The sequence below is a fragment of the Hemicordylus capensis genome, chromosome 6 (assembly GCF_027244095.1).
Source record: "Hemicordylus capensis ecotype Gifberg chromosome 6, rHemCap1.1.pri, whole genome shotgun sequence".
NCBI lineage: Eukaryota > Metazoa > Chordata > Lepidosauria > Squamata > Cordylidae > Hemicordylus > Hemicordylus capensis.
The window spans coordinates 4,189,972-4,208,974 of record NC_069662.1 but is presented as its reverse complement, the minus strand read 5'-3'; the positions used below and the strand labels follow the sequence as shown (position 1 = coordinate 4,208,974).

Here is a 19,003-nt window from a genome sequence, read left to right as displayed (position 1 = left end):
CGTTTCCAACATTTCTTAGAGAAAGAATCATCTATTTTATTAAGGAATTATATACCATCTGAAGAACATCTTATACCAATTTTCCCTTAGATTGGTACACAAAGTAAATTTCACGTTCTTTTTCCATTGGTATTCCCAATCAGAGAGACCAATCGATCTATTAAAGTTCTGCATCTAAATTAGTTTTGATTCTAATTTTAATTCAATTTTAACATTGATTCTGTGAGGGATCTGAGAATCCTAATCCCAGCTCCTGATATTTCAGCAGTTTCTAGCCCATTTGATTGGATTCTTCTCTCCCTCTTCTCTTATGGGAACTCCAGAGTTGCCTCCACCTCCAGCTCTTTCCCTGGATCCACAGTACCCATTTTATATCCAAGGAGAACGTGTTACCCTGACCTGTGCACTTCCTAAGGGCAGAAAGGCAACAGGATATAAATTCTACAAAGAACAACCAGGTTGGGTCTCTGAGGATCTGCCCAGGAAAGAGACGGGGCCCTATGAAGTATTACTTGTGGATAAAGACACTGCTTGGAATTACACATGTCTGTACTCGATGTGGCTATCAGGGCTGGAGATCTGGTCCCAACAGAGCAATCTTGTCTCTGTAGCCATGAGAGGTGAGTGAATTAATTAAATGAAAGGGTGAATTAATTAATCTGGAGTTGGAAACATGCCCTCAATGAAGATTAGTTTAGCCAGGAGAGATTTTCTCTCCCTGATTCTCAACCTCTCTTTGTGCTCCCAAACTGATCTCTCTTTCATCTTAAATGTTGGAGGTGGAATTCCAGCGCATCGGCCTTTTGCACCAACTATCATAATGACCACTAGGGGCATTGGGAGTTGAGGTAGCTAGTGAGGGAAGCTATTCTCACATTGGGGGGAAACTAGGCTAAAGGAGCCCAGCCCAGTTTCCCCCCATTGTGGGAACCACCAGGCGAGCCCGGTGGTTCTCTGGTGGCTAGCCCCCCCAAAGAAGCCCTCCCCTTAAACAGGGTTAGTGGAATGAGCGCTCTGCTGCTAACCCCATTTTGGTGATTGTGAGTCACCAAGGTGTGGCTCCATGCCACAGCGACTCACAAGGAGACCCCCGCCGGGAGGCTAAAACAAGCCTCCCGGTCTCAGGGGTCTCCCCAGGATGCCCCATGCATTTGCGCGGGGCATCCTGGGACTTCCGGTAGTTGGGTGGCCCCGATCCCCACAGCCCCTACTAGTTCCGTGACAGAGGCAGTAGTCATGTGGGTGACTGATCCAGCCACCCAGGGCTCCCCGGGTGATCATCTGTGGGGAGAGGGGGCTAAGCCCACCTAACCCTCCCAGGCTCTACACACCGCTCCTGTGTAGAGCCTCTGGGTCTCCTTACCTGTCCCTGCTTTCCTCTGCTCTATGACCTCTGCTTTGACTTCTCGGGTATTTCCTGCAGTGACTCAGTCCTCTTCCTTTCCTCCTAGAGAGAAAATGGAAATCTCTCCCTTTCTCCCCGCCCCCTTACCTATTCATTATGTAGCTGATAGATAGGATTAGGTCTCTCCTATCTCAAATGTACTTCACCAATAAATCAGTTTAGTTTAGACTCTACAGTGATCTCCATGTGTGCTCCTTAAATAGTTGCAAGAACTAAACGCTGCACTCTGTAACTGGAGTGTAACATGTTCAGTTCTGTCTTATGAAAAGTGTTGTTTCTATGGGATGTCCATACTCCAAATGCAAAACCTATATCTTCCCCACAAAAATTTGGGGGATTTTAGTTCTCTGATGGTCTGACTGAACTCCTAAACGAGGTTTCAGAGAGTATTCCTCCATGGACTGCGTGTTTTCCTTTGACTTTCCCCCCTTCTGGCCTCTAGAATCGCCTCCACCTCCAACTCTTTCCCTGAATCCATACCATCCAGTGTACATCCAAGGGGAATGGATCACCCTGACCTGTTCCACTCCTGAGGGCCTGGAGATTTCAGGATACACGTTCTCCAAGGAATTCCAAGGTCAGAGATCAGAGCACAGCAAAATAAAGGTTCCCCTTGAAGCCTTCAGTGTAGGTGAAGACACTGCTGGGAATTACAGCTGCATGTATTGGACGCGGCTATCAGGAAGGGAGGTCCAATCCGCTTGGAGTAGCCTCATCTCTGTAACTATGGCATGTAAGTGAGACCCTGATGACTGTAGAATGAGCTCCATAATTATGAGGTCCCATTTCTTCATGGAGCATAAGTTTTGATGACTTGATTTTATAAGTGGGGGTAGAAATGTGTGCAGCTCATATTCTGGAATGAAATGCATGTTGCCACAAGGACATGACGGGTTTGGTGTGTGTGCAAAGTAGAATGGCCAATTCTTAGCTGGTTTCACTTCAGAAACAGGACTCCATAAGGTGAAACTCCAGGAAAAAAACCCAGATCAGGAGAATGTTTGAGTATCCCTAGTAAAGGATGCCCATTTCGGACCCACCCTTTTTTCCATAGAGCAGCCTGGCCCAGATAAGTCTTCCTCTTCAAGCCCCGTGAATCACAGCCTCTCCACCACTGAGCTATTTCATGTTCCCTTGTGAATGACTTCTCTTTTGTGGATGACTCCTCCAGATCCACCTCCTGCCCCGGTGCTGAAAGTGGATCCTGCATCCAGAGTGGTGACAGAAGGGGCCTTCCTGGTCTTCACTTGCTTGGCCAATGGGAACAACACCGGGAGAAAGTTCCATTTCTACAAGGATGGGGCTAATATCTCATCCACCACTGAAGGGCTTCAGGGGAGCAAAGGAGAACCAGGAGATGCCTCCCCAGACTTCACTCTAAGTATCTTAAAGTCCAAGCCCCACCACACTGGGGAATTTGCCTGTAGCTATGAGGAAGAAATGGAAGGCCGGTGGGTCTCTTCTTCCTGGAGCCCGATGACAATCCTCACAGGTGAGATATTTTTGTGGGGTGGCAGTATCTATTAGCTGGAACGAGCTTTAGGAGTGGGATAACTCTTTTGTGGCTCCTTAAAACTTTGAAGGGGCTACCTGCATGCTCCTCAGCACCTCCAGTGCAGCCTCCCTATATCCAGGCAAAAAATGGTCTGCACCAACCACACAACCACATCCTCTTTCCACACTCAGTGCAAGGTGCTGGAGAATCTCCAGCCCCGTTTGGCTCACAGAGTTTCCGAGTTTCTCAGCATGGGAATGTGAGTTAAGTGGGTTCTAACTTTCATTCCTTTTTTCTCCACACACATTCCAAACACCTCCTGAAGCTGAACCTTCTCAGAAGTGTGACTCCTCTGTCAATGGGTTGGCAGCACATCGCTTTGGGTTGGCAACACAACCCAAAACATCCAGGGTGTGTTTTCTCAAGCTGGTGGGGACACTAGAGCCACACCAATTCCTGACACTTAAAACTGAGACTCCACACTCCATAATTTTAGCACACATGAATTCTCGGTTTTTCTAATATGATACCCAACTTGACCTACAGCTCTCTCTACAGCATTGTGACTCAGTCATGGCTGCTTCTTCAATGCCCAAAGGAGCACGGATTTGTAACCACAGAGCCATTCCACCTTCCCTTAGGGATCACGTCGTCTTTGTGGGTGACTGCTCTATTAATCCTACTACTTGATCCCCAGTTTTCTCCCCTACTGCTGAAAGACTTCCACTGGTAGTACTATAGACAGCAGGAGCTGGAAGTGATTCTCTCAGCAGCAGGAGGGGGGTGAATTCCCCCCCCCTTTCCTCAATCAGGAAAGCAGGGAGAAAAAACTGAGAATCCATTCCAGGCAGCAGACAGGCAAGGCAAAGCAAAGCTTCTCTGGCTCTCTCTCTGTCCTCCCCTTAGGCAGAAAGGTGGCTTGCTGCCTCCTTAACAGGGGCGTAGCCACCGTTGGGCGACCGGGTTCAAAGAACCTGGGCTGCTGCTCCTCAGGGGCCCTGACACCCCCTTGCATCTGATGTCAGATGCGGGGGGGGGGCTGGTTTAGCTCCCGAGCGCGACCATGTGGCCCCATTCGGGAGTTAAATGGCCGGTGCTACATTCTTAGCACGGCCAGGAGCGTCTCTTCCTTGCCTTCTGGCTGTGCTGCGAATGCAGCGCTGGCCCTGATCTAGCACCCTATGGGGCTGCACAGCCCCATTCGGGAGTTGAATGGCCAGCGCTGCGTTCACAGCGTGGCCAGAAGCAGGTCTCTCTGCCTTTAAGGCCGGGACGAGCCGCTCCTGGCCGAGCTGTGAACACAGCGCTGGCCTGGATCTAATTCCCAAATGAGGCCACGGGGCCCCGTTCGAGAGCCAGACCACGCCCCCACATCTGATGTCAGATGCGGGGGTGTGGCTAACCCCACGTCTGATGTCAGACATAGGGGGTGGTGAGTGGGGTCGCAGCGGCAGCTGGACATGGGCTGCCCATGGTTTGGCTCTAATAGACCTCGTTAAGTACATTTGAAAATCCCTCCTTCAAACTCCCCCACCCTTTGTCCCTTCTTTGACCTTCCCCCTAGCCAATGAGGGGTCAGTCACCCCTGGCAGCACAAGATTTGAATGGAAATGAGCCAATCTGGAACCGGGTGGGGGGGATCGCCAGCCAAATGTTGCACACTGTAAGTCACCAACCTGAAGCTTAGGAGGGTGGGATTTTTTTTTTTTTAAATCCTGACACAAAATGGAGATAGCAAGAGAGATTGCCAGAAAATGGAGGTCTGAAGCTACAAATTTTTCAGGTCCCAAGTCTGGGTGATTTGTTTTGGACCCAAATCTGGCCAGCTAGCACAGGGGCGATATGTTTTGTCCACAAATCGCCCAAAACTGGTAGCTTTGGGTACAAACTGTTTTGTACCCAAATCAATTCACAAAACCCTAGTTGTTTTGAAGGCAGTTCTTTGGAAATCAATATGAATTATTTCTAGGACTTGAGTGCTGTTACAGCTACTGTACCTACCTTGACGTTCCTACACCGTCTGTTTTCTTCTCAGTTTGGACACAGGAATCATTTGCGTCATCATTGATGGGATATTTACGCTGGGCTCTTCGGCTTCTGATCCTGATGGTCCCGCTCATTTTCTATTGCAGTAAGAGAGCAGTAAGTGATGGGGATTGTGGCCCTTTTCTTATCTTGGAGGATATTCATTTTGTTTTAGAAGTTAAAAGAGACATATGCCAGTACCCCCCACCAGTCTAAAGAGCAAACCCTCTAGCTTGCATGTGAACTGAATTTGTAAGACCATGAGCCCTTTCTCAGGGTTTGTGAGGAGGAAGCCCAGAAGAGCTTACCTCTTTGCAGACAACCAGTTCTCTTTCCTTGGGCAGGCGGATTGCCCTCCCAGATGAGCACTGGCTGATGCCAGTAACTCCAAGGGTCAGGTTGCTGGGATGCATTGTGTCACCCCCCCTCCCACCCCTGAGCTCCAATAATGCACCATGCAAGTGCATTACGGAGATCCCCCCCCTCCCCAAGAGTGCTAGGGTCTGCTAGCTGCGTCTGCTTGTAGCAGCAGCTGACAGACAATCCTAAAAACGAGGTTAAGGGAGCAATTTCTCCTTTAGCATCATTTTAGAAGGAGGCTCCCTAGGTGGGTTTGCTGCCACAGTGCTGCTGGGATCAGTCTTGATCCTGGGGAAACACGTGCATGGGCAAAACCAGGCAGGGCTTCCTGAGCCCAGTTTTGCATGCATGCATGCATGAATAGCTTCCATAGATAACAGGTGGGACAATGTGTTTCATTTCTCTCCATTGCCCCCATCCCTTTCCTCAGCTTCCCCAGGACTAAGATGTCACCTACTCCCAGTGACAGAGAATAGACTGAAGAGGGCAAAAGTAGCGTGCAGCAAGATTCTGTTTTGACCCCATCCAGAGAACATCAGAGTATACAACTTGGGGGTATTGCTGGACCCGGTTCTGTTTCTGGAAGCTCAGGTGAACGAGGTGGCCGGGGTTCCTTTGCATGGCTTCGGCTAATGCACCAGCTGCGTCCCTTTCTCAAGAAGGCAGATCTGGCCACAATTACCCACACCTTAGTCATGTGATGGCTGGATTACTGTAACACACTCTACATGGGGCTGCCCTTGAAGAATATTCACTAACTGTAGCTAGTGCAAAATGTGGCATCTAGGCTTTTATCTGGAGCTGCCCGCTGGGATCACATCACGCCCATTTTGAAAGAGCTGCACTGGCTGCCAATTTGTTTCCGGGTCAAATTCAAGGTGCTGTTTTTGACCTTCAAAGTCCGTAATGGTTTGGGCCCCGGATACGACAGGGACCACCTGCTCCCAAAGGTTGCTGCTTGCTTGACAAGATCATCTGCGGGGCTCTGCTCTGGGTGCCGATAAAGAGGGAGGCTCGGCTGTCATGCAAGCAGGACCGGGCCTTCTCAGTTGTTGCCCCCAGACTCTGGAATGCTCTCCTGGTGGCCATCAGTTCCTCAGTCTCCATCACCGTCTTTAGGAGGCATGTGAAATCTTGGCTTTTTGCCCAAGCTTTTATATGATTATTCCTATTGCTGTTGCTTTGTGTCTTGTATGGATATATTGTGCTTGTTTTTAAAAAATTTTTTAAACCAGATCTGTATTTTTATATTCTAGCTAGTATTTTAATTGTGTGGTTTTTGTAGTGGAGGAACGAGACCTAGAGCTCTTGGTTCTGTAAATAAGCCCCTGTATTGTAAGTTGCATTAATATCCCCAAACCTCTTCTTTTTGTAAATACCCCTTGTATTATAAAATGAATTATAAATTGCATTAATATTCCTAAAAACCTCTGCATTATTGTAAATAGGATTTCTATGTTTGCAAATCCCTATGCAATAATTAAAAAAAAAAACTGGTTCAAAAGTTCATTCCTATTCTTTTTAGTTTCACATTTAGAATGCCAGTTTGACAGTTTGGTTTGGGAGGAAAGAGAAATTTTGAAACATGGAGGGAACTTTGTGTTATGATGATTGTTTGGATGATTCTTGAAGCAAAAATGTGTATATATAGGAGGCTACTTTAGCAATCCGCAGTCAGAGTTGGAGTGTCCTGGAAGAAATCAGAGTTAAAGAAATAAATGTTGGTGAGCTGAAGGAACTGGGTCCAGTCCAAGTGGAGGAGCTGAAGCCAGTCGAAGCTGAAGAATTGCTAGCCCAGGCTGAGAATCAGTGAAGCTCTTCTCATGATCGAGCTCCTTCGAGGTCTATGGGGAGAACGGGTTTGCCCTACTCTCCCCGCAGATGATCACTTACTCTTCACTGGGTGGGCTGATCGCCTGCCCAGACGAGCGGTGGTTCGCTTGCAGCTGTCCCACTCCTCACCCGGCTGCTCCGAGGGTTGGGTGCAGGGAAGCACTACCGTGCGGTACCCTGCCCCCCCAAGCCCCAATAAAGCACTGCGCAAGTACATTATTGGGATCCCCCCTCCCCCTGAGTGTGCCTGCCATGGCTGAAAGCGGTGGGAAAGTGTGCCTGTGCTCACTCCCTTAACCTCATTTAACAAGGAGGCTTCACGGGTGGGTTTGCCGCCATGTAGCCACTGGGATTGATCCCGATGGTTCACACAAGCGTGCAAAACTGGGCTGGGCTCCCTTAACCTGGTTTTGCATGCTTGTGTGAATAGCCTCAATGTTGTGGTTGTAGCAAGGGCTGAACTCACAGCCTGTCTGGGTTGAATCTCCAGGACTGCAAAAGTGACTAGGACCTGAGGCTGCAGAAGGAGCCAGCCAAGTTGCTGACAAGAGAAAGTAACAAAGAGGACTCTGTGTTAGGGACCAGTTTAGAACAGGTTAGTGGGTGTGTTTTTGACCACATTTTGTTTCTTCCCTATGCTCTTTTTAAAAAACTTATTTTTATTTAAGAAAAAAGGAAGAAAATTACACTAGAGAAAAAGAAAGAAAAACAGAAAGAAAATCACACAAATGCAGTAACTCACATCTCCTGTATGATGTATCTCCCATATATCAACCTGGATTTCAACTCTCTATCATATCACCATATTCTGTTTACTCTCATTTCGATATAATCTGTTAACCTCCAATTAAAAATATTGAAATAACTTAGGGATCGAAGTTAATCATTAATAAAATTAAAAATGTTTTACAAATCTGTTTGCAGGGAGAATCCAAATCTCGGATGAGGTATCCAACCCTTTAACAAATTGTATCGTACAAATGGTTCTCAAATAAGATCAAATTTATCTGCTGACTTGTGAAGTAATCTAACCCATTGATGCATATTCCCAAAGTTTAAGATGCCATTCCTCTAATGTCGGAAACATATGTGTTTTCCAGTTAGAAGCATAAAGAATCCTAGCAGCAGTTATCATATATAAAGACAGCTCCATATATTCTGCAGGTATATAGGCTTGGTAATATTTAACATAAACATTTCTGGTAAAAAATGAAAGTCTATGTTTAAAATTTGTTGCATCCTATTGTGTATTGTCTTCCAGAATTTCTGAACTTTGCTGCATGTCCACCACATACGATAAAAGGTTCCCTGCTGATTCATACATTTCCAGCAATTTCCAGGATACTTACTATCCATTTCTGAAATCATCATTGGGGTGATATACCAACGAAAAAACCCTATGCTCTTTTGGTTGATAGGAGTTTTTTTGTACTGAACTTGTGAAACAACTTTTAATTGAACTAATTGCAAAGTAAAATTTCTTGTTTATATAAAAACTGTAGCTTCGGTTTTTCCACCCCACACCGATAAGCCTTACTCCTCTACCAAAGTTTGGTTTTGGGAACAGGTTTGAAAGACCTGTTGTAGCAGATTCAGCCAAAAGTCTAAATGTTTCCTTGGTGGCAGTGGGAAAGCATGTAATTTGGGGGGAGATCTGTGTCTTGTGTTAGCAGCAGGGCTCCACACATGGTGCCTCCACACGTAGTGGCACAGCGGCGGGATAGACAGCTTTTCCTCCACACTTTGAGACTATTCTCATGCGTAGTAGAAACTGGGATAAGGGAGCCCAGCCCAGCTGTGGTGCAGCGGCAAACCCTCTTGGGTAGCCTGCTGCTTACCCCGGGTTTTGGGCACAAGAACTCCCGAAAAATGGGTTAACTGGTCGTATGTCAGTGCCACACAGCTTTGCGTGAGAAGCTGCCTGTGAGAACCGCCAGGATCTGTGCAGTAGCCAGTGGTGCGGCAGCATTAAACCCAGTGCCAAAGCCTGGCTCTTCTCCAAGGTTAAGGGAACAGAAACTTCTCTACAAACAGCTACTTTTAGGTGTACCACTGTCACTATTTTTCTTTGACAAAGCCTTTTACATTTGAAATGCTCCTTGCATTCATTCTTGTTTTCTCTTCATCAGAACCTTCTGAAATGAGTCATGGGGGGCGTCTTTACTTTTGCCCACAGCTGAGCTGATGCCTAACATGCACTTTCGTCTCCTCACGTCCACCCCGTGTGATGCTTATCCCTCCCCCCCTTCCCCTCCTCTTCCCCCTTTTCATCTCCCCCACTGTGAAAATGCATTTTGTAAGTCTCTTAGGGCAAGGAATTGTCTTTGACATATCTCCTTATGCTACTCTGGACGCTGCCATATATACACAGAACCATATATCGACAGAACCAAAGAAATACACAAATAATTAAAGAAAACGGGAATGTGGGACAAATAGTTATCTGGAGACACACACACACACACACAATATGAGGCGCGTCTCACGATCCGTGAGACCCGCTTTTTTGGCTAAGCCCGTTCTCCCCGCAGAGAAGCGGGCAGGGAGCCCTGGGCGGCTGGATCAGCCGCCCACATGAAGGCCAGCTCCGAGATGGAGCTGGCAAGGGCTGGGGAGTTTGGGGGCCGCGCAGCCCCCGGAAGCCCCAGTATGCCCTGCGCAAGCATGCAGGGCATACTGGGGAGACCCCCGAGCCGGGAGGCTGCTTTTAAGCCTCCTGGCCGGGGGTCTACTCACGAGCAGATAGCCTGGGTTTGCGGAGCGCTCTCTCTGCAAACCCGGGCTAAGGGGCGGGCTACAGGAGCGAGTTAGCCGCTCCAGAACCACCGGGCTCGGCTGGGAGCCCGGTGGCTCTGACAATCACAAAAATCGGGCTAGGATTTCCCTAGCCCGATTTTTGTGATCGTAAGAATAGCCCCATCATCTAGTAAAACCCTCACCTAAAAAGAGTCTACACCTAGACAGTTAATCAAGAAGGAACAATATATTTTATTTACTTGTTGTTTTGTTAGTTTATTTATATACTGCCTGATTCCAAAGGCCCTAGGCGTTTCAAAAATATTTATTTATTTTGTATATATCAGCAATCTGTTCATTAGTATTATTAACAAGTTATCAACAGAACCAGAGAATTAACACGTTAACATATTAACATGCTGATTGGTCAATACATCTCTTCCAAATTCTGCAGGATCCTTCCCAGCCAGCAATTTTGCTTTGCTTCCCCATGGAAGGGCAGGTGTGCATTCATATATTGCCCAGATTTACGCCCAAGTACCTGAGAGGTATTGGGGAGCACATAATACATGATTCGGGATTTTCATTAGAGCTTAGCCCAATTTATGTCCGAGGTAAAAAAAATCCAATTTTTGCGTCGGTTTTTTTGGTGGGCGAATAGATCCGCTCTAATACCCCTCCCCTGTATTCAAGCCGGCGTTTAAGCCTACTGTCCGGGAATGCTACAGGCAACTACACAGAATCTAACAAGAGAAATTCTGGGGTTTTGATCTGAAAGGAGAATAACATAGAAATCATTAGATCTACCTGGGTACTTATGCTGAATAGGAACAAGCAATTCTTGACGAATATCCCGACAAAACTGACAACGCAAAATGCAAAAGGACATGGTCCACTGATTCAATTTCAGGATTACCACCTGGACATTGTCTATTCCTATATGGAATGTCATGAGATCCGCCATCTAAAACAACCAAAGGTTGTTCATCACAGAGAGCCTTCATGAAAACTCGCCTCAAGTTCGGAGTTATAAGGCAAGATTAATAATCTGCTGTTTTATAGATAAATCTGTTATCACCTCATCTGGCATATTTAGGAACATATACGTATCCAGAATGCAGTGCCTCAGTAAAGCTTTTGCATTGCCATGGCCCACTGAAATTAGGAACTCCACAGAGTGTCCATATGTCACGAGTTTTCTAATTATAAACTTTGACCAATCCGAATTATATGAATCGTTCAGTGCCAAAGGGGTCAAGCTGGATGGAAGGAAAATCAATTTTAACCAAAAATTGAGAATATAAAAAACTAGGCAAGAGGCTCAGCTCTTAGTAATCCTAATTCTAGCCGCATAACTGTTGGAAGTGAAGGACTCTGCGCTGTCTCATGTCTCAATGACAGAGGAGGACAGATGAGTGAGTCAGAGGGCTAGAGGGGTCAAGACATTGGTCATCCCTCCTCTCTACTGCTCTGACACTATCCCTTTGATATGTAGATTGCTGCTCTTTGGGACTTCCTGCCTGCCTGCCCTCTTCTTCTTTCCCTTTCTTCTCCCTTGCAGCGCCCACTCCTCTCTCCCTGTACCATGTGTGCAGAGATGAAGAATCCATCCTTCTACATCCAGCTAGCTAGCTAGATTAGAGATGCTATCTCTCCACTTTCCTATTTAGAACAGAGTTCTCCAATAAAGACTCCTAATATTGATTGGAAACTATGAACTGGCTCCAAGTTTCTTTTACTCTCAGCATACACGCATGCCTAGGTAGACTTCGCCGTGGGGAAGAGAACAGAAGGTGTGGGAGTGTTTATCCTGCCCTCTTCTTCGAGGGCCAAGGAAGCAAGGTAGGTAAGGATAGTGAAGTCTTGTAAATTGGTAACACTGATTTCCAAAGTACTGCCCGCAAAGTAACTATTTAGAAGCACAGTATTTAACAGTGGGTAGTTCAGTGGGCTTTGAACAGGAAGAGTTCTGGGTCTGGAAGGCATATAGGTGGGAAGTGGGATATTGACCCCTCTCAGGCCCTGCCCTGCCTCTTTCTGGCTCACTAGGATGGAAAGCCACATCCTACAAAAGGAGAATTGGAAGGCTGCCTGGCCCTGTTGAGGCCTGACAGGCTCTGAGATGGGTGTCATCCTTTGGAAAAACCGAGTGTGGCCACTAGCAACCAGTGGTGTAAGTAGGTCTAAAGGGGGCCGTGTTCCATTACTTGACATTGCCACCTCTCTTGGCTTTTTTGCAGTGCCATAGGTGCCATCAAAATTTATCAGGGGATTCACATTTTTTATTTTCTTGAAGATGGAGGTTCCCAGCAGTAGCCTCTTAAAGTTCAAAAAGCAGATGCTAAAGCATTATCCCACTACTAAAGCTGGTTCTAGCCACTAGGTGCTACCACCTCCCCGCCAATGACTCACCTGTGATGTTCACCTTCTGGCTCCAGGGAGAGGGGATCCAGCGGCTGCCCATTTTTTCCTCATAGCTGCAAGCAAATACCCCGGTGTGGTTGGAAGTGGCCTGCAGGATGCTGACAGAGGCATTTGGGGAGGCTCCCCCCCCGGTCCTCTGCTGCTCCTCGGAGCCCCTTCAGTGCTGGAGGAGATCTCAACCCCATCCAGGTAGAAATGGAACCCTTTCTCGGAGTTGCTTCCGTTGGCCAAGCAAGTGAGGAGCAGGGCGTCTCCTTCGCTCACTGCTCTGGATGGAGGAACCACTTCCAGCACCGGGGGAGGAGGGGGATCTGGAGGTCACCCACACAAAGGAGAGGTGATTAGCAGGGGAGCCTGGTATGGCTCAGCGCCTGAGAGTCTATGGCTCAGTGGGCCCAACAATGGGCTTTGAACAGGTCAGATCAGATTAATCTGAGTCAGGCTAGTCAACAAGGAGTTGTGGGTCTGGAAGGTCTATGGGTAGGCAGTGGAGCTCTCAGGCTCAGGTACTTCACCTCCTGGGCCACCAGCACTCTCTTCCAAACCTGGCAGCTGGTTTCTGCTCCAATGCTGGCCTGCCGGACCTTATAAAGCCTTGGCCACACAGCTGGCTCCTAAGTCTGTGCAATTCCTCTCCACTGGGAGAGTTCTGCCAAAGTTCCTGCTCTCTGCCCTGATTGCTGCCTTGGATCTGCCCCCTGTTGACTGTTTCACCTGCCCCTGATCTTCCTCATCTTCTAGAAAGGGAACCTTTTCTTGGAGTTGCTCCCGTTGGCCAGGCAAGTAAGAAGCAGGGGGTCTCCTTCGTTCACTGCTCCGGATGGAGGATCCACTTTCAGCACTGGGGGAGGAGGGGGATCTGGAGGAGTCACCCCCAAAAGGAGGTGATTAGCAGGGGAGCATGAGCTCAGCGCCTGAGAGTTTATGGCCCAATGGGCTTTGAATAGGAAGCCACTAGCCATAAATAGGTCAGATCAGATTAATCTGAGCTAGAATAGAGATCTGTGGGTCTGGAAGGTCTATGAGTGAGCAGTGGAGCTCCCAGATCTCAGGCTCTGACGCTCCAACTCCTAGGCTAGGGTTTCTTAACCTTGGGCCCCCAGATGTTATTAGACTACAGCTCCCATTATCCTCAGTCACAAAGACCATGTCTGGGGATGATGGGAGTTGTAGTCCATCAACATCTGGGGGCCCAAGGTTTTCCCTCGTCCTACTCAGCTGGGGCTTAGCACACCAGCAAGTCCCCTCGACTCTTAACACTGTTTTACACTCACACACAAATCGCCAAACAGGAGCACCCACACAGCTCCCAAACTAAAGAGACTTAGGCTGCTCCTACCATAATAATAATAATTGTGAGAACAAGCCTACTACTGTGCAGAATAGGAATCCCCTCCAACAAAAAAGCTATGGCAGATGTTCACTGGGGCTCAACCCATTCATAAACCTAATGGGTCTTTCTACACATCATACAATTAGAGCCCCACACAGCACTCTGTGCACTGCATCTGCTGCTGGACCAGTGCAAACGCCGTTCAGACCTTGAAAGATACGTCGTTCTGTATATTCCCCCCATCATCACCCAGACTACTAGGAGCAACACATCCACGAGCAACAGCTTAAAAGCTCATTAACTTAATGAGCAGAGAGGCACCTTTTAAAAGTGGTGATTCTCTTTATTGAGCACGAGGAGAGCAACTGGCCCTACCCAGCCCTCGCTCAGTATCCCTTCAGCAGTGTTCCCTCTAAGGTGTGCGCAAGTGTGCAGCATGCACACAATTTTTAAAATGTCCGCTCAGTTCATTTTACATCCTGCTCAGGTGGAATCGGGAAAGGTCGTATCGCACACTGCGAGACGGCCGCCCAGAACTAAATTGATTTGGTGCGCAGATGAAAAAGATTAGAGGGAACATTGCCCTCCAGTGGCTGCGGCCAGTCTCTCTCCCATGTTTCTTTTTAGATTGTGAGCCCTTTGGGGACAGGGAGCCATCTCTCTCTCTCTCAACCTACCTACAGCTTTGGGAACTTTTGTTGAAAAGCGGTATGTAAATATTCATAGTAGTTGTCGTCGTCATCGTGAGTTCCCGGGGGTTTTCAGTGGGGCGCCAGGCAGACCTGCCCACCATTCACCCCTTCTCCGGCCATACTGCGCTGCGATAGACAAGACCCTTCCAGGGAGGAGATTGCCTATCATTCAGGAGCTGCCGGACCCTCAGCTGGCTGTCAGTGAGGGGGAATGGTGGGTGGAAAGGGTGATCTCCCAGGATGCCCGGGAAAGGGCCCCGGTGACCCAGCCTCCTGCCTGTATCACGGCAGCCACTTCCCCATCTTATCTCTGCCCCAGGCCGAGACCCCCCAGGCCTTACCACAAAGAACATTGCACGAGGCATTCTCTAGCAGTGTGTTGGAGTGTAGCAGTGCCACAATAGGAGCAGGGAATGCTGACTGACCGGTGAAGGGAGGAGGTGGTTAACTCTGCCCCCTTGCACCCCTTCTCCCAAATTGCAAACTGCCCCTGCCAGCAGCTATTTACTCCCAGTGGCTCTTTGCTGCAGAGAGTCAGTGGGACGGCACTTGCAGGTTTGATTAAGCCCCCACCCCACCCCCCACAATTCTCCCATCATTTGTCCACTGGGGGCATCATTCTGAATGTTCACTTCAAGTTAATGAAAAATCACAGGAGCGACCAGACAAGAAAGTCGCAATAGCAACAAAGCAATAGGAAGACCGTGCCCGACCCAGATTCCGTCCCCAGTTTCGGAACGAGGCAGGAGGGAAAACCCTCCCACGCAGCCTAGCTCACGATCAAGCTCCCTGACTCCAACCTTGCTTTAAACACACAGGTGATCCAATTCGGGGAGCACATGCAGCTCCCGGAGCAAGGTGGGAGGCCTTTTACCCTAGTAATAATCATCGAGAGAACCAGCCTCTGGCATTATCATCGTCCTTATTTGTCGTCTCACCAAATCCATCTCAAAGCCACACTTGAAAGTGTGGTTTCACGTGAAGCCCTGCGAACCACTTCCTCTTAGCATTTTCCTCTCAGGTGGTGCCCACAATCCCACTAATGCTTTTCATCTGCCTCCCACAAGAGTAAGCCAGTGGGAGCGCCAGGATCGGAAGTGCAAGAGCCTAATTGCGTGTGCATTCCAGCAGGAAGACAGACGGATTTGGTGCCCACACTGAGAAAAGGAAGGAAGACATGGGAACATGCATTGCTTATTCGGGGGCCTGAAAGCTGACCGGCTGTCCTCTGCTGCTCCTTAAGTCAATGCTGTAAAGGTAAAGTGTGCCATCAAGTCGATTTCGACTCCTGGCATCCAAAGAACCCTGTGGTTGTCTTTGGTAGAAAACAGGAGGGGTTGACCATTGCTTCCTCCCACGCAGTATGAGATGATGCTTTTCAGCATCTTCCTATATCACTGCTGCCTAGGGTTGCCCACTGCCCCTCATTACACAGGATGTCCCTCATTTCAGGGATGAAATGTTGGTCCCTATAGGGACAGCATTCGTCCCTCATTTATTCAACAGCATATAATTCAATTACATATACATCAATAGTACTCAGGCTCTTGATTACCACTGCATACACCTCCCAGCCCCCTAGCCAGCCCCCCCCCAACTTGTATCCCTCATTCTAGAACTTGTGTCCCTCATTCTGGCAATGAAATGTTGGCAACCCTACTGCAGCCCGATACAGGTACAACCTCTGGCTTGCCAGTCAAGTCATTTCCCCACTCCTCTCATAGCGCCAAGCAAATTTCCCACTGTGGCTGCACTGAGCCTGTGGCGGCAGAATGCTTCGCTTAGAGAGGTGTTTGGGAAGGTGTGCTCAGGCTCTCTGGAGCTCCTCGTAGCCCCATGTTGTTGGGAACCTTCTCAGCCCCCATCCTTGAAGTAACAGAACTTGGCTTCTTTCTGGTTCCCATTGGCCAAGCAAGCGAGGAGGACAAGATCCCTAGTTTGTCCACGCCTCTGGGTGGTGGTGAATCCACTTTCAACACCGGCTGAGGAGGGGAGACTGGAGGATGGGCATCAAAAGGAGAAGTGATTCGCAGGGAAGTGTGAAATGGCTCAGTGGTGAAGTCTGTGGTTCAATAGGCTTTTGAACAGGAAGCCATCCATGACTAGATCCGATTAATCTAATCATTAGAGAGGTGTGAGTCTCCGGTACAAGTCATCTTGGGATGAACAAATTGCTCTCCACATTTGCATGTCTACTTCCTGGCCAACGATGGAGCCTGCAATGTCTATTTTATGAATCCAGAATTGGGGCAGGGAGCATCCCTTCACATCTCTTGCATTAAAAAAAAAACCCACCCAGAACTGGAGTGTGGCACCACCTCAGCATACTGACGAAGTGGCAGAAGAGACTAATACAAAAGTTCAGCCCTTAGGCCTGTATGTGTGTGTGCAGAAGCAGGCCAGGGGAGCAAAAGTAGGATTCAAATGCCTGAGATGCAGGTTTTCACTCCCAAGGCAACTTTAACCACAAACCTTACCATGCAAAATGCTGAAATCAAGTCGATTGTGATCACAGTCAGTTGCCGTTATGAGAGCCAGCTCATAAATAGGGGCTAGCAGCCAGCATTTTGCCCCAGTTGTAGGGCAGAAGCTGTGGGTGTGTTGCTGATGCAAACCCGTTCTTTGCCTGGATCTAAGGAGGCTGAGCCACAGGAGAGACCTAGGCCGGGGGTTCTCAGCCTGGGGCCCCCCATGGACCTCCTGTAGGTCCATGGGGGAGGTCTGTGGAAAATCTTTGCTGCCCTGAATTTAATTTGTGTTCTGGTAAACCAGAAGGTTCTTGAAAATCTCTGTCCCGAGTACTTACTTTTCCTAGTATGAGACTGTAGCTCAGTGGTGGAGTGTCTGAGATCGCAGGTTCAATCCCTGACAGCAACCTCTAGAAGTTTTTCACACAAGGCTTTTAAAGCATAGCCCGATTTATATCCAGGTTAAAAAAAAATCCACTTTTTGGTGTCGATTTGTTGGGACAACATATTCGCAGTAAAGCCTCCCAGTAAACTTGTGGTAAAGCCTGCTGTGTGTAAAAGTCCCTGGAGCTTTCCCAGACAGCAGGCTTTACTACAGGTTTACTGTGAGATTGAAGCTGCCCCGCCAAACCGACACAAAACATAATTTTTTTTACCCCGGATATAAATCGGGCTACACTCTTAATACGCAGTGAAAAACCCGAATCGTGAGTGCAGTACTCCCCGACAGCCCGTATTGCAGGGACTTCAGGGTAAATTTGGCCAATATGTGAATGCACAACCTCCATTCTGGAGGAGATGCAAACTAAACGTCGGGTGTGAAAAACAGCCAGGTAGGGCCGAGAGAGACTCCTGCCTGAAACCTTGCAGAGCTGCTGCTGCCTGTCAGTGTAGACAACACTGAACTAGACGGACCAAGGGTCTGACTCAGTAGATGGCAGCTTCCTATGTTCCTTTATTTTTTACTGCAGCCTAATAAAAACAAATTATATAAAAGATATTGGTGGGGGGAGTATGTAGTTCCAATAAGAACCCCTGTTGTGGGACAAACATTTTGGCACTTACGTGGAAGCTGTAAGCCGCTTCCTGCAGAGAATCCTGACAGCCCGGATACCCCTGCTGAGCAGGCATTCCGGGATGGCGCAAGGCTACGATTCGGTTTTAGCCGCCCGTCCCACCAGGAGCACCAAGACTTTTCACCACAAGCCTTAAAAAAATCAGAGCAAACTCCTCTCTGATTCTTTTCCCCATTTCTGTTTCGGATCGCAACAGGCACATCTGATTGGATAATGCTAGATTTGGACCAATGAGAATGAAGAAAGCGGAGTTTTCCCCCGCGCCGCAAACGTGGTGGAGTTGTCCAATCAGCAAACGCTTCTGATTTGCATATAGCGGTTCTTCCACCGACCAATAGGAACTGGAGAATTTGAAGTCCTCATATGCATACGGGCTCCTATAAATAGGAGGCGCGGGCCGTGGTCCTCCATTTCACTCGGGAGTCGGTGTGTCAAGATGCCTGAGGTTGCTAAGTCCGCTCCGGTTCCCAAGAAGGGGTCGAAGAAGGCCATCACCAAGACCCAGAAGAAAGGAGACAAGAAGCGCAAGAAGAGCAGGAAGGAGAGCTACTCCATCTACGTCTACAAGGTGCTGAAGCAGGTCCACCCCGACACCGGCATTTCCTCCAAGGCCATGAGCATCATGAACTCCTTCGTCAACGACATCTTCGAGCGCATCGCGTCTGAGGCTTCCCGCCTAGTCCATTATAACAAGCGCTCCACCATCACTTCCCGGGAGATCCAGACGGCCGTGCGCCTCTTGTTGCCGGGGGAGTTGGCCAAGCACGCTGTGTCTGAGGGCACTAAGGCGGTCACCAAGTACACCAGCTCCAAGTAAACTGACAAACCGCTCTACCTTAAAACTTACCCAACGGCTCTTTTAAGAGCCACACACTGCTTCTGCAAAGACTGAGGTCTGAGTTTCGAACTGTAAAACTGAGGCAAGTTTTATAATTGTAAGCATATATACTAATCACTTTTAAGCACTCCCTGGATGTGGTGTAAATATAGTCTTGTTGGTAACCACTGTGCTTAAACCTGTTCCTTGTAATAATAATCGAATTAGTAACCACTGTGCTTAAGCCCATTTCTTGTAATAAATCAGCCCTGGAAGTGGCAAGATATTTTTTTGTATGTGAAAAAAGGTAATCAAACACGGAAGCTGGTTTTCTCCAGT

The 19,003-nt window shown here is 48.2% G+C and overlaps 2 protein-coding genes across 2 annotated transcripts; both read left to right on the top strand.

The window, feature by feature from the left end:
* Positions 1 to 498: 498 nt before the first annotated feature.
* Positions 499 to 4,075, top strand: LOC128329526 (alpha-1B-glycoprotein-like). The gene is made up of 4 exons (XM_053260908.1): positions 499 to 620; positions 1,848 to 2,138; positions 2,577 to 2,897; positions 4,059 to 4,075. The coding sequence occupies exons 1-4, from the start codon at positions 557 to 559 to the stop codon at positions 4,073 to 4,075; spliced, it is 693 nt and encodes a 230-aa protein (XP_053116883.1). The 5' UTR covers positions 499 to 556.
* A 14,194-nt stretch (positions 4,076 to 18,269) lies between these two features.
* Positions 18,270 to 18,960, top strand: LOC128328714 (histone H2B 1/2/3/4/6-like). The gene has a single exon (XM_053258739.1). It carries the CDS (start codon positions 18,284 to 18,286, stop codon positions 18,662 to 18,664), a length of 381 nt encoding a protein of 126 aa, XP_053114714.1. The 5' UTR covers positions 18,270 to 18,283; the 3' UTR covers positions 18,665 to 18,960.
* Positions 18,961 to 19,003: the final 43 nt, after the last annotated feature.